At 34.8% G+C, this 14621-nt stretch overlaps 1 protein-coding gene across 1 annotated transcript in view; it reads left to right on the top strand.

Annotated features, from left to right (window-relative positions):
* Positions 1-14621, top strand: part of MON2 (MON2 homolog, regulator of endosome-to-Golgi trafficking) — a 110866-nt gene that overhangs the window by 23580 nt on the left and 72665 nt on the right. The window contains 6 exon segments of the mRNA XM_006100679.3: positions 1606-1737; positions 5230-5359; positions 7366-7463; positions 8223-8348; positions 14291-14368; positions 14371-14455. Coding sequence (XP_006100741.1) covers positions 1606-1737; positions 5230-5359; positions 7366-7463; positions 8223-8348; positions 14291-14368; positions 14371-14455 — 649 coding nt within the window.

Genomic DNA, 14621 nt, shown 5'->3' with positions numbered 1-14621 from the left:
TGAATGAATTTCATGCACTGGGCCTCTAGTAAGTCATAAAAAATTTTTTTAACACCTTTTGTACTGCTCACGAGTTTTCTCGTGTTTCGCGCGCCATCTGTTAAGTACCGCTTATGAGTTTTCTCGTTTTTCACACCCATGGAAAAAGGAGCGAATCTAGATACTTATGTAAATTTTGTTTGGTCCCTCTTCATAGAGGAAAATGTTTTACGCAGTACCATACGTTAAAAAAGTACTAGGAACTTTAATTGTTTAATTGTTTTTGTAAATAAAAATGTTATAATTATTGAAAAACGACAAACGACACCTAAAGTGCATTATGATGATTTAAATAACGTGCAGTTTGCCCGAAAACGTGCGGTCCCTGGCGTATGTCTTAGAGATTTCTATGCGGTACGAAAGGTGTTAAGGTAGGAAGGAAAATCATGACTGTTTCCTAAATTATCTGAAGTGAAATTTGTTGTTCATTAATTAAATGTCTGTATCTAATCTTATGATGGTAAAACAAGGAACAACATTTCATCATTATGAATCTACATCCTCATTTAAATATAATGCTATTAACCTTAACTTTGTACTATTTAAAGTATTTTAATAGAAGTGGTAAATTCTTTTGCCTTTAGTATAGCATTCAAACTGTCAGAATAAAAAAAAATTGAGATTATAAAGATGTTGTTAATTGAAGTTGAATTTTAATTTTTTCTATAACATACTATAGATAATACTAGAGGCCCAGTGCACAGATTCATGCACCAGTGGAGTCCCTCGGCCTGGCCTGCACCCTCTCGCAATCCAGGACCCCTCGGGGGATGTCGGACTGCTGGTTTTGGCCCGATCCCTGTAGGCCAGGCCGAGGGACCCCATCGGTGCAAGAATCCATGCACCAAGCCTCTAGTATGCATATAAGATCTTTGGTTAATCTCTTCCCACCCTCCCCCCTCCCCCCTTTCCTCTGAGGTTCATCAGTCTGTTCCATGTTTCCATGCCTGTGCGTTGAGCGTCTGCCCCCTGATGGTCAGTGCACGTCAGCTACCGGTCAAATGGTTGCTTAGGCTTTTATATATATAGATAAGAAACAGCAGACACGTAGGGAATTTGCGTATGTCCATATTCATCAATGTCCAAATGAAATATTATTGTAGACATAAGCTTTGATTTTGACTACGTATTTCAGAATTGCATGTTGTTAGTTGCAAATATTGAAATGGTGTACAGTGGGGCCTTGACTTACGAGTGTCCCTACTAATGAGTTTTTGAGATACCAGCTGTCTCTTGGCCGATATTTTGCATTGAGTTGATAGAGTAATTTGAGTTAACGAGCTCCTTAACGAGCTCCTTAACAAGCTCGGTCTCGGAATGAATTAAACTCGTAAGTCAAGGCCCCACTGTATTTTAAAGAAATTCATTTTTTAGAAGAAATTTAATTGGATGTAAGTTTCAAATTAGTTGAGAGACGTGTTTGGATCTATATAGCTAAAACACAGATTTTGTTATTGTGATCAAGAAATTTTCTCCAAGTGAGGTAATATTTGTGTACCTTTTTTATTTAGGGACTTAAGCACTTATATTTTATTGTTGACAATAATTAAAATGATTACTTTACAGACTGCAGCTGGAAATATAATTAACATGCTTTGGCAGCTAATGGAAAATAGTCTTGAAGAACTTAAGCTACTTCAAACAGTTCTTGTTCTTTTAACAACCAATACAGTAGTTCATGACGAGGCACTCTCTAAGGTAGGAAACCTGTTTTGACAAAATTCATAAGTGCTTGAGACAGTATTTGAATAAGCTGTTGAAAAGAGAAAAGCCTGATTTGAACCAAAGGTAACTTCCCTATAGATATTGTGATAATGGATATTGTAGGTTAAAAACCATTGGTGCCATATTTTCCTCAGAGTTAAATTGAAATCAGTTTAGGGTTATGAAGCAAATCCCTTTGGGTATAGCTGACAGAGTTAGTTATGAATAGGAAATGGAAAAAGAAAAGTAGCAGAGGAATACTAATAGAGGAAGAGGAAAGTAAGAGAAAAAAAAATGTATTTTGAGGTATCAGTGTTCTCCACAACTGCCTTGAGTATTCCTCTGATAGCTCTCCCTTATCCCCTTTTAAAAATAATTTCACCTGTATGTGATATGTAAGCCAGATAGTTTAAGCCTGTCCATTAAATAGCTTAAAAGGCGTCCTTTTGGCATTTAAATTAGATAAGGTTGCATGTACGATAAGTATTTTTCATTTCTTACAACTCCCACCCTCTTTGGAATATATAATAGTTACTCTATTATTTATTTCACTCTCCAAAAAGTTTCCTTTTAATTATGAAATATTAAAAGAAACTATGAAATATTTCTTCAGAACAGAGAGTAATATAAAGAACAGTCATTAATTAATGGCTTATTGTTTAAGAAATTTGTTGGACTTTTACTAATAGTTCTATTATAATTAGCATGCCTTTAAGGATGGACAGCTTATAAAGTAGAAAAGTATACTGTCTCTTGAGAGTATCTTTTCTAGTTACTTTTGATGTTCTTAGGTTATAATGAAATTTTACTTAATTGCAAATAGCTTATTCTTTTAATCTCATACCTGCTTTATAAAATATTTTATGTATTTTTATAAAGGGATCGGCAAAAGTAGGTTTATAGTTGTGAGAATGCAAAACACGGAGTTCATTCTTGTATTATCATTTATTAATTACTGTGTTATTGTCCACATGAACAACAACTATAAACCTACTTTTGCCCCATCTTGTATGTACTTTTGTTGTATGTAAGTCTTCTTGGTTTCTAGCTATCAAATTATTGTGTGTGTGTGTGTGTATATGTATATAAAATTTTTAAAATTTTATAAAAGATTATTATTTGACCTACCAAAACAATAAGAACTGATTATAGTTTTATAAATAAATATTAGATTAATTTTAATATGGTTACTTTGGGAATGTAATATTTTGTGATAAAAATGAAGTAAAAAAAATTCTATACATTTGAAATGTAAAGAGTAATAGTGGTATAAAGGCTTAATTATTTCCTTAAAACATTTAATATAATTAATATGATAATATATAGAATTTAAATGATCTTGTCTTCAAAAATGTTTCTTTTTTTGCTTGTCTGTCTAAATATGTTTTTTATTGATTTTAGAGAGAGAGGAAGGGGGGGAGAGAGAGAGAGAAACATTGATGAGAGAGAGAAACATTGGTTGCCTTCTGCATGCACCCCTAACTGGGACTGAACCCACAACCTGGGCATGTGTCCTGACCAGGAATTGAACTGGCAACCTTTCTGTGCATGGGATGATGCTCAACCAACTGAGCCACACCAACCAGGGCCAAAAATGTGTCTTTTAAAACTGAAACTTATAAAAGAACACATAGGAGAAAATCTACCATGGGTAGACAGACATTTCTTAGGTAGGGCAAAAAATCCATCAATCATAAAAAGAGCGACAGAATGGGGAAATATTTTAAAAATATCTGATAGGAGTTTTATCTAGAGTTTATGAAAAATTCTTATAACTCATTTGAAAGACAACCCCCCCAAATGGACAGATGATTTCAGCAGAAACTTCACAGTATAAGATATTCAAATGGCTATTGAGTACATGGAAATTGGCTCAGCCTCAACAGGTATCAGGGAAAAAGCAAATTAAAACCATAAGGATAGATATCATTACACATCCATTAGAATAGCTAAAGTTTAAAAAGACTGACCATATCAGGTGTTGAGGATGTGGAATAGTTCTGAACTCACATATACTGCTGAATGGAATAAGAAATTATAAAACTACTTTGGAAAACTAGCAGTTTCTTAAAAGGTTTAACCTATACTTACCATATGATCCAGCCATTTCACTTCTAGGTATTTATTTAACCAAAAAAAATATAAACATGTGTCCTCATATATGAATTTTCATAGCAGCTTTATTCACATAGCCCAAAACTGAAAACATCTCAAGTGTCCATCAGCAGGTGAATGGATAAATATGAATGGATAAACCCAGCCAGGCTAGTGTGGCTCAGTGGCTGAGCATCAGCCTATGAACCAGGAGCTTGCTGGTTCAATTCCAGGTCTGGGTTGTGGGCTCAAGCCCCATTGGGGTCGTGCAGGAGACAGCCAATCAGTGCTTCTCTCTCTCTCTCTATCCCCCTCTTTTTCTCTCTCTAAAAAATCAGTAGAAACATACTAAAAGAAAAAATAAAAAAGAATGGATAAACCCATGCCATGGAATGCTACTCAAGAATAAAAAAGTAAAGCTCTAGCCCATGTGGCTCAGTTGGTAGGAACGTTGTCTTGTACACTGAAAGGTTGCAGGGCATATACCACATACCTTGGTTACAGGTTCGATCCCCAGTAGTGGAGTTTGCGGAAGGCAACTGATTGATCTCTTCTCTCCCTTTCCCTTCCCCCTCTCCTTCTGCCTTTCTTCTGCTCACTAAAAATCAGTGAAAAATATCCTAGGGTGAGGATAAAAAAAAGAATAAAAAAAGTATAAACTATTGATACAAAAAACAACATGAATGAATATCACTTGAAGTATTACAAGTGAAAGAAACCAGACATAAATAAGTATATTTGTAAAAAATGCCAGCTGATCAGTACTTAAAAAAGCATATGGGTAGTTGCCTGGGGCCAAGGGCAGAGGGAAAAATGGATTGTAAAAGAGCACAAGGAAACTTTTAGGGTGATGGAAATTTCTTGTATCTTAATTGTGACAGTAGCTTCATGAGTGAATAAAGATTCAGAACTCATCAAATTTAAGTTTTAGAAGGGATACAGTTTTTTACATATAAATTACAATTTAATAAAGTTGATTTTAAAGGACTACTTTTAAAAATTATAATTTTATCTTTTTATATGATTAACAAGTTTATTTAACATTTCTACAGATGATTTAACAAACTTTGAGTACATGTTATTTGTAAAGCAAGTCATTCTGGGGTAATAAAACACAGCACCTTATTATGTACATGTTAAAAGAACCAAATTGTAAAAGATGTATTACACATAACCTTAAGCTAAGTTTATGTGACTATATATTTACTAAGAGGCTGAATTTTTTCAAAATATAAGGATTTCTGTAGATTTATTGTATGAAAGGGTAGAGCTTTTAGTATCTGTGATTGAGACAGCCAGACAAATTATTTAATTTTGGGTTACATCAGATAAAGTATAGTAGTCACGTTCTTCAGTCTTATTTCACACTAAATGAAAATTGTTTTTTTTTAGGCAATTGTTCTTTGTTTTCGACTACATTTCACAAAAGATAATATTACCAATAATACAGCTGCTGCTACAGTGCGACAAGTTGTTACTGTTGTTTTTGAGAGGATGGTTGCTGAAGATGAACGACACAGAGGTAAAGTGACAAAAGTTGTTTACTTTTGACAGTGGATGATTCTTATATCCATGATTTCTCATTTATTGATTTTCAGCCTTTTTCCTGTAAATGTAGGCTATCTAAAAACGAGAATACTTTAAAAAATATATTTATCTTAGCAATATTATTATATTGATAATAGAAATTCAAAAAATAAATCTCCCATAATTTTATCATCCTAGAAGTCAACTATTTTCATTTATATTTGTAATTATACTTTGTTGTTCTTCTATAATTTAATGAACTAGTCTCCCATTGTACACTTAACATTGTGTTCTAAATTTTGGTATTGTTTTGAGTGTCTTTATACATAAATTTTTTCCATTTGAATTATTTCTTTAGTGTCAGTTCCTAAGAGTGTGCTTCCCTCATGTGAATTTTTGCCCTTGCCTATTAATATGTGTTAAGGGATATTTATATAATGTAAAGATTAATCTTCCTCTATTTTTATCAAATATATTGTAATTTTTGACTTCTTTTTTTTAATTTAAAAAGTTTCCTAAAAACTTAAAAACATGTCTTTTCAGAGAGCTGGCAGATAATCTGTTTGTTTACAGTTTTATAATTTGATAACTTTTAACTATACAAATTATGTTTTTTTCCTCATTTATTATCCTTAGTAGATATAAAACAAATTTTTTTTCATGGTTAGCTGAAAAGATTATAAGGTGCTACCATCATGAGCAATCTTTTTGCTTTATATAGTCAGGAAGCAAAAGATTAAACTACTTTTTCCTTTATATAGTTTTTTTCTTAAACTTTTGATATCATGCAGTCTTTCATTTTATTTGATATTCTTTTGTTAATACTGGTAAAAATTATTGGAGTACTGCCTACTCCAATAATTATTTCACTTAACCTGAAATTAACCATTGGTCAGATTTTTCACATTTAGTTTTAGGCATTCTGAATCTGTTGTTTTATTAGAATACTTCCACTGACTTTAGTATATTGATTTTTCTGCATTTTTCCTATGGGAAATGCAGTTGGAATTCTAGCAGTTTGAAATATTAGGAAATTAAACTTAGAGGATAAAACAGGGCAGTTCTCCAATTTGAATGTTTTATATATTCATAACCTCAATATAATTCCTAGATTGGGAATTTTAGCTGTGCATCACTAAAGACTGCTCTCTCATTTAATACTTTTTAATAAGGTAGAACACACTTAGAACCTCTTTCTTTTCAAGTAGTCATTAAGTCAACATTTATTCAAAACAGACTGTCAATTTACAGTGAATAATGTTTTATTAGTATTCAAAGAAGTGCTGAGTTGGGAAGCACCAATCTAGCTGACTCTTAGCAAGTTGATACCGTACCTACAACTGACATAGTAATTGTGGCAGATCAAGCAGTTACTTCTCTTAAAGATGCTAAGATGATAAAGGAATTAACTATGGTGGTAAACTTTTATATGTTTATTTAATATTTAAAGGCACATTTAAAGATCATGTGAATTTCAGATTCATGAAATAAAAGGGCTAGATAATGGGAGGCGTGAAAAATCAAATGTGTGGGTAAAGATACTAAACTTGGCCGAAACCGGTTTGGCTCAGTGGATAGAGCGTCGGCCTGCGGACTGAAAGGTCCCAGGTTCAATTCCGGTCAAGGGCATGTACCTGGGTTGCGGGCACATCCCCAGTGGGGAGTGTGCAGGAGGCAGCTGATCGATGTTTCTCTCTCATCGATGTTTCTGACTCTATCTCTCTCCCTTCCTCTCTGTAAAAAATCAATAAAATATATTTAAAAAAAAAAAGATACTAAACTTGTTAAAATGAATATAAGTCAGTGAACAATGATATGACATTTTGTATAAAATAGATTACCAATTTTTTTCATTTTTGAGGCATATTCTGAACTTATAATTAAAGTTTATAATTCTATAAACAAGCATTTATTTTAAGCATGCCTTTTAAATAGTATGCAGTATTTGATTTATATAAAGGTCATTATGAACTCCTAAAACTTACCTTATTTTGATTGCAGATATTATAGAACAACCAGCACTGGTTCAAGCCAATAGTAACAGAAGATCTGTCAGTACTCTCAAGCCTTGTGCTAAAGATGCATATATGCTTTTCCAGGTATTTCAGTTAATAAAAATAATTTTTATTATCATATATAGTTTTGAATTTTATGTGATTTATTTTTTTAAGTGTCCATTTTTAAGATTGTCAAATTTTATAGTGTTTCAAAAAAGTTCTAAAACATTAAGAAGCTAATTAATATGATAAAATGTTATGTTTTAAGGAAATAAAATGAGTTAAATGCACAACTATAAAAGAGGCAACTTAAGGATTACTAGTCATATAAAATAATTTCTTTTAACAGGAAAATTTAAATAATAATTGGTATACTTACTATAATTTGTATAAAAATACCTGATTTTTACATTATTTGTTGTGACTAAATCTTTTAAGTAAAATACAATTTATTTGTACTGAAAATTTTATTAAGTTTGTGATCAAATGGTTATTTTAGGTGGATTTTCGTTAAAAGAACGTTAGATTAATAATTTATCTGTGTACTCTGTATAGTGTTGATAGTTATGATTCATTAATCTGTGTACTCTATATAGTCGATAGTTGTATGACTCATTTATCTGTGTATTTTATTGTCAATAGTTATATGATTCTTTAAAAGTTTACCTATATAATCGTATACAATTTGTCAAAATTTGAATTACCAATGTTTGGTTTCTAAGGAGTGAAAACAACTACAGTATAAGAAGAAATTCTTAAAAATTTTATGAACATTGAGTTTTGAAAAAAAAACCACACCTTTTATTCCAGCATATGAATGTTTTATTTATTTTTTATTTATTGTTTGACTTATTTTTCTAGGATCTTTGTCAATTGGTTAATGCTGATGCTCCTTACTGGCTAGTAGGCATGACAGAAATGACTCGAACATTTGGCCTTGAATTACTTGAGTCAGTCCTGAATGATTTTCCACAAGTCTTTTTACAAGTAAGCCATTTGTAGTATCTTGCAACAAAATTATTCTTAAAATTTTTACAGATATTTTTCAAGAAAGCACCATGTATTTTTTCCCACATTAAAAGATGTGAAGAATTACAGCCTTAGACTTTAGACTTATAATAATTTAATGTTATCTTACATTGTTGAAGTGCCCTAGCATCTTGAAATTTTAACATTAGAAGGAATCCCAGGATACTGTCTATTCAGGCATTTCTCAGTCAGTGAATATATGAGCGAAGGTGGTATGTGAGCTATCCTATCTAATAATAGACAAACATGGTAATTAACCGTACCTCTGACACGCTTCCCATTGGCTAATCAGGGCGATATGCAAATTAACTGCCAACCAAGATGGCGGCCGGCAGCGAGGCAGTTGAAACGAACAGGAGGCTTGCTTGCTCCAGTGATGGAGGAAGCCAAGGTTCCCCGCCTGCCGCTGCCGGCCTCTGAGCTGCACTCTAAGAAACAATGTTGCAATTATAGAATCTAAACAAACCCCAGAATCCTGCTTTCAGCCAGCCGGTCTCGGAGCTGGAGCTGCAACAGTGTTTCAATTATAGAAGCCAAACAAACCCAGATACCTGCTTTCAGCAGCCGAGGTCTCAGAGCTGGAGCCGAGCCTCAGAGCTAAAGCCGGCTCTCAGTTCCAGTGACAGCCATAGAAGGTAAATAAATCCCAGAATAAAAAAAAAGAAAAAAAGGAGAGGTTGGGAGCTTCAGTCACCCACCAGCCTGAAAACGGCCCTCAGCCCCTCACCCAGACTGGCCAGGCACCCCAGTGGGGACCCCTACCCTGAAGGGGTGTGACCAGCTGCAGACAGCCATCATCCCCTCATCCAGGCTGGCCAGGCACCCAAGCGGGACCCCCACCCTGATCCGGGACACCCTTCAGGGCAAACCAGCCGACCCCCACCCATGCACCAGGCCTCTGTCCTATATAGTAAAAGGGTAATATGCAAACTGACCCTAACAGCAGAAAGACTGGGAATGACTGGTCACTATGACACACACTGACCACCAGGGGGCAGACGCTCAATGCAGGAGCTGCCCTCTGGTGGTCAGGGCGCTCTCACATGGGAAGAGCTCTGCTTAGCCACAAGCCAGGCTGATGGCTGCCAGTACAGCGGTGGTGGTGGGAGCCTGCCTCCTCAGCAGCGCTAAGGATGTCCGACTGCAGTTTAGGCCTGCTCCCCGCTGGCAAGTGGACATCCCCCGAGGGCTGCTGGGCTGCCAGAGGGATGTCTGATTGCCATCTTAGGCCCAATCCCCCAGGGAGCGGTCCTGAGCCAGCAGGTGGTCATCCCTGAGGGGTCCCAGACTGAGAGAGGGCACAGGCTGGGCTGAGGGACCCCTCCCTCCCCCCCGAGTGCACAAATTTTTGTGCACCAGGCCTCTAATATTTATAATATTTAAAATAGAAAGAAATTGTTATAGATTTTTATTTGTTTATATGTAGCTGTATGCTTTTAGATAATTTTAAAAAAATACACACACAAGGATATGTTTTTATTGATTTCAGAAAGGAAGGGAGACAGAGACAGAGAGAGGAAGGAAGGAAGGGAGGGAGGAAGCAAGAGAGGGGAAAGAAAGGAGAGCAAGGGAGGGGGAAGGAAGGGAGGAAGGAAGGGAAGGAGGGAGGGAGGGAGAGAGGGAGGGAGGGAGGGAGGGAACAGCAAGAATCGCAGCCTGGCTAAAAAGTAATGGTAAAGGGAAGAGTGAAAAGAGGTAAGGTAAAGGAATACTGGGGACTAGATCATGAAAAGTTCCATAGACCATAATTAGGACTTCCTCTTTTATTCTGGGCAAAAAGGACATCTACAGGAACACTTTTACAAAAGACCCAAGTGGACTCCTGCTTCAGGCCTCTGTAACTTACTGTTTTCTGGGTCTGGAATGCTTTTCTCTCAAATGGCTTGTCTCTTACTCTTTTGAGGTCTTTGCTCAATGGTCAACTTTTCAGACAAACCTTCCCCAACACTTTATATAAAATGGCAACTTTTCATGCTAATACCCTTATCTTATTACCTCCTGACATATATGTATTTGTATATTAGTTTATTTTCTATCTTTTCTTATAGGAGAGTAAGCTCTATGAGGCAGGGACTTAGTTCACTGTTGAGTCTATAATAGTGCCTGGCATATGGCAGGTGTTTGATAAACGTGTGAATGAATGAATGAATTGGTACATGAATTTAATTAGAAATTTCTGTACTTTGGATTGTGTTTTCTGATTTTGTAGGAAAATATTTGAAAAAATGTTTCTAATTTCAGATTTATTGTGTATACAAATGACTTATTCTACTTTATTCTTCCTGCTATAATGCAGAGGGGGAAAAAAAGAATTATTCTTTGTAACATACTAGAATTTGCTCCTGTAAAGTTTTCATTAAGAGTTAAATATCTGTTTTCTTTCACTAATTATTTACCTAATTTAACCAAAATTACCAGTCATTTAGAATGTGCTGGTCTATGTGTTTTGTGCAAAGGATGCAGATGTGAAATGAGACAGATAGAATTCTGGCCCTGTGGCACTTACAAGTCTAATTTGGAGAAAAATATTAACTGAATAATGGATTTGATGAATGCTGTGAAGGAAAAGTGTAAAAAGTGTGTGGGAGTGAATAACATAGGCACCAAACTGGTGGAGAGTTGGTGATGAATCAAACACATGAAGCTTTTACCTGAAGGGGGGAAAGTAGTGAGTTGGGAGAAACAGGCAGAATAGGAAAGGGATACTCCAGAGCAGTGAGCCTGAAAAAGGATCTGTGTCTAGAAAATAAGCTCTATAAGGGCGGACAAAATTGAACTTAACCCTGAACCCCTTTCCCTACCATAGTTCCTGGCACATATTAAGCAGTAAGCCAGTAATTGCTAAATAAATCAATGAAATGATGTAGGTAAGGGAAAAGGCTTGAACAGTGAACTGCTTGCTAAGATGGAATATACTCTATGGTAAACTTTTTATTACAAAGGATAAATTATTCAGTTTTAAACACACTCAAGTACCTCAAAATGAGATACTGCAAAATATTAGTTGAATTTATGCATTTTGAGCTTGGAAGTAAGGTTTTGGGCTGAGGTTATAAATGTAAACATCACTGGCTTGTAATTGTTAATTACATTGAGGTTATAAATGTAAACATCACTGGCTTGTAATTGGGAGTGAAAAAGATCACCTCTGGTGATAGCACAGACGAGAAAGCCAGGTCCTGGTACTCTGGAGCTCTGAGGAATCTCAACATTAAATGGTTAAGCATAAAAGGGTAAGAATATAAAAGAGGCCAGAAAGGCAGGAGTGCATGTGATACAGTGAGACATACAGAAGACAAAAGCAAATGTGATACAGTGAGACATATAAAAGACAAAAGCAAAGAAAGCTTCAAGATGAACCAAGTAATCAGTTAAGTCAAGTGCTTCAGAAAGATATGGTAAGATGAAGACTGAAAAGGCAGTGTTCGCTTTGTCCACAGAGATCATGATGAATATAATATTACTTTCTGTAGAGTTGGGGTATTTCATGGTGATTTCGGAAGAAACGCAGTTGTAATCAGTTGAGTAGTGAGGGGGGAAATAAATAGATAAAACTTAAGTCTTGTCTGTTATAGTCATAAATTAACTAATATAGAAAATTATTTAGTAAAGTATGACAATAACCTTAATTATGTCTTTAATTTTGTCAGTCAAAGAAACTAACTGTAGACATGAGAGTAGACTTTCAAATCGCTAAACTGTTAAGATCCCATTTTGGGAGGGAAGAAAATGGAACTGCCATTTGACCCAGTGATCCCACTTCTAGGAATATATCCTAAGAATCCCAAAGCACCCACCAGAAAGAATATATGTACCCTTATATTCATAGCAGTGTTATTTACAATAGCTAAGATCTGGAAACATCCCAAGGGCCCATGAGTAAATGAGTGGATAACAAAGTTATGGTACATATACACCATGGAATACTATGCAGCAATAAAAAGGAAAGATCTCTTAACCTTGAGACAGCATGGAGGGACCTGGAGACTATTATGCTAAGCAAAATAAGTCAGTCAGAGAAAGACAAGTGTCACATGATCTCACTCATATGTTGAATCTAATGAACAAAGTAAACTGATGAACAAAATAGATCCAGAGACAGAAGCATAGAACAGACTGTGGAATCTCAGAGGTAAGGCAGGGGAGGGTGTGTGTGGGAAGAGATCAACCAAGGAACTTGTTTGCATTGATGCATAACCAATGGACACAGACAATAGGGTGATGAAAGCCTGGGGCAAGGGGCCGGAGTGGGCTAGATGGGGTGAATGGGGGGCGGTGGGGAAAGGGAGCATATGTAATACTTTTAACAATAAAGATTTTTTTTTTTAAGAAAGATCTATGACCCTTTGAGATAATATGGAGTGACCTGGAGATTATTATGCTAAGTGAAAGAAGCCAATCAGCAAAATACAAATATCACATAATCTCACTTATATGTGGAATCTAATGAACAAAATAAACTGATGAATAAAATAGAACCAGAGGCATGGAAACATGGAAGACTGAGAAATCTTGGAGGGAAGAGGGGGGTGGGGCAGGAAGAGATTAACCAAAGAACTTATATGCATATGTGCATTGCCCCTGGACACAGACAATAGGGTGGTGAAGGCCTGGGACAGAGTGGGAACCTAGGGGAGAGGGATAGTGAGGGAAAAATAGGGGAACATCTGTAATACTCTCAATAAAGTTTTTAAAAGTACATTGAAATGAATATAAAAATTTGGAAGGAATTAATTTGGAACTAACAATGACTAACTTATCTCTAGGAGTTGAGATTATAAGAGGCTTTTAAAAATATGTTTTTTATTGATTTTAGAGAGAGGAAGGGAGAGGGAGAGATAGAAACATCGATGAGAGAGAAACATTGACATTATTTGGTTGCCTCTTGCACTCCCCCTACTGGGGATCAAGCCAGCAACGAGGACATATGCCCTGACCAGGAATCGAACCGGTGATCTCTTGGTGTATGAGTTGATACTCAACCACTGTGCCATACCAGTTGAGCATTTATTTTTATCTTTTTATCTGTATTTTTCTAATGAATCTGATATTTCCCTCTAATTGTTTTTCTTGAATGAATCTGAGTTTTAAAAATACATTTTAAAAAATTTGTGATTCTGAATTACACTGTGCCTTATTATTTCTTTCTTTTTTTTTTTTTTTTTTTTGGTAAGATTAAAGGGTTAGAGGATGAAATTTATGTTTGTGTCATTATTCTTAGCCTAAATGATATTTGAATGATTAAAACAACAAAATAATGTATATTTGAGGTTAGATATTAAATGTTGACTGGGCCTTACATTTTCAGTAAAATGGGACTAGTTTCACAAGGAATTAACAGATATGGGGATGTTTTCTGCATAATATACTATGACTGTAAGTAAATTTAAGAATTCTTTGCAAGATTTTCTAGATTTAAAAAAATGCTTATTTATCATTGTATTTTTTCATCAGCTTGTGTTTTGTTTAAACAATCTACGTATAACAGAATATTATGTTTATTAATACATCTGCACATGAGTGGAATTATCTTTACACAAAAGAATCAATAAATTGTGTAACTTACTATACTATCTTTATTAATCAAGGTTTCTCTCCTCAGCTGCCTATTTTAAATACTTTATCCATTTGAATTTGTGCAATCTATTTTCTTTCTTCTGTTCTTTATATTTAGAGTCTTTTAAAAAAACTTACTGACATATTATCATTTTGATCTCACATTGTCAGAGAGCAGTGCTAATTTCAGAATTGTTTATAAACAAAATAATAAACTACATAAACTTATAATAAAGCTAATTTATTCATAGAAATTATTAAGAACTTTATTTACTAGTGAGGCTGTTTAGTACAAACTAAGTTAATTGCTTTTCTTTTCTTTTCCTTTATTTTTTTGCAACTAGCACCAGGAATTTAGTTTCCTCCTAAAAGAAAGAGTATGTCCTCTTGTGATAAAGCTCTTTTCTCCAAATATAAAAGTTCAAGACAAGGTTCCAATACTTTCATCTTTCTCCAGCACCCAGTTGAAAAACCCGTATTTTTCCTATCTGGCATGCGTTTGCTGAAGAGTTGTATCTGGTCCTGATTAGACAATTTTTACAGTCTTTTTGGTAAGTACTAATTTTTCATATATTTTTTGTGCGTTAATATTAGGCATGGCTCCTTAATATGATTTTTAAAATATATGGTTATTTGATTTTAAAAATGGATGACATAGGTATATATGAAAATATT

Source organism: Myotis lucifugus, unplaced genomic scaffold (assembly GCF_000147115.1).
Source record: "Myotis lucifugus unplaced genomic scaffold, Myoluc2.0 scaffold_323, whole genome shotgun sequence".
Lineage (NCBI taxonomy): Eukaryota > Metazoa > Chordata > Mammalia > Chiroptera > Vespertilionidae > Myotis > Myotis lucifugus.
This window is presented reverse-complemented; position numbering and strand designations above follow the sequence as displayed.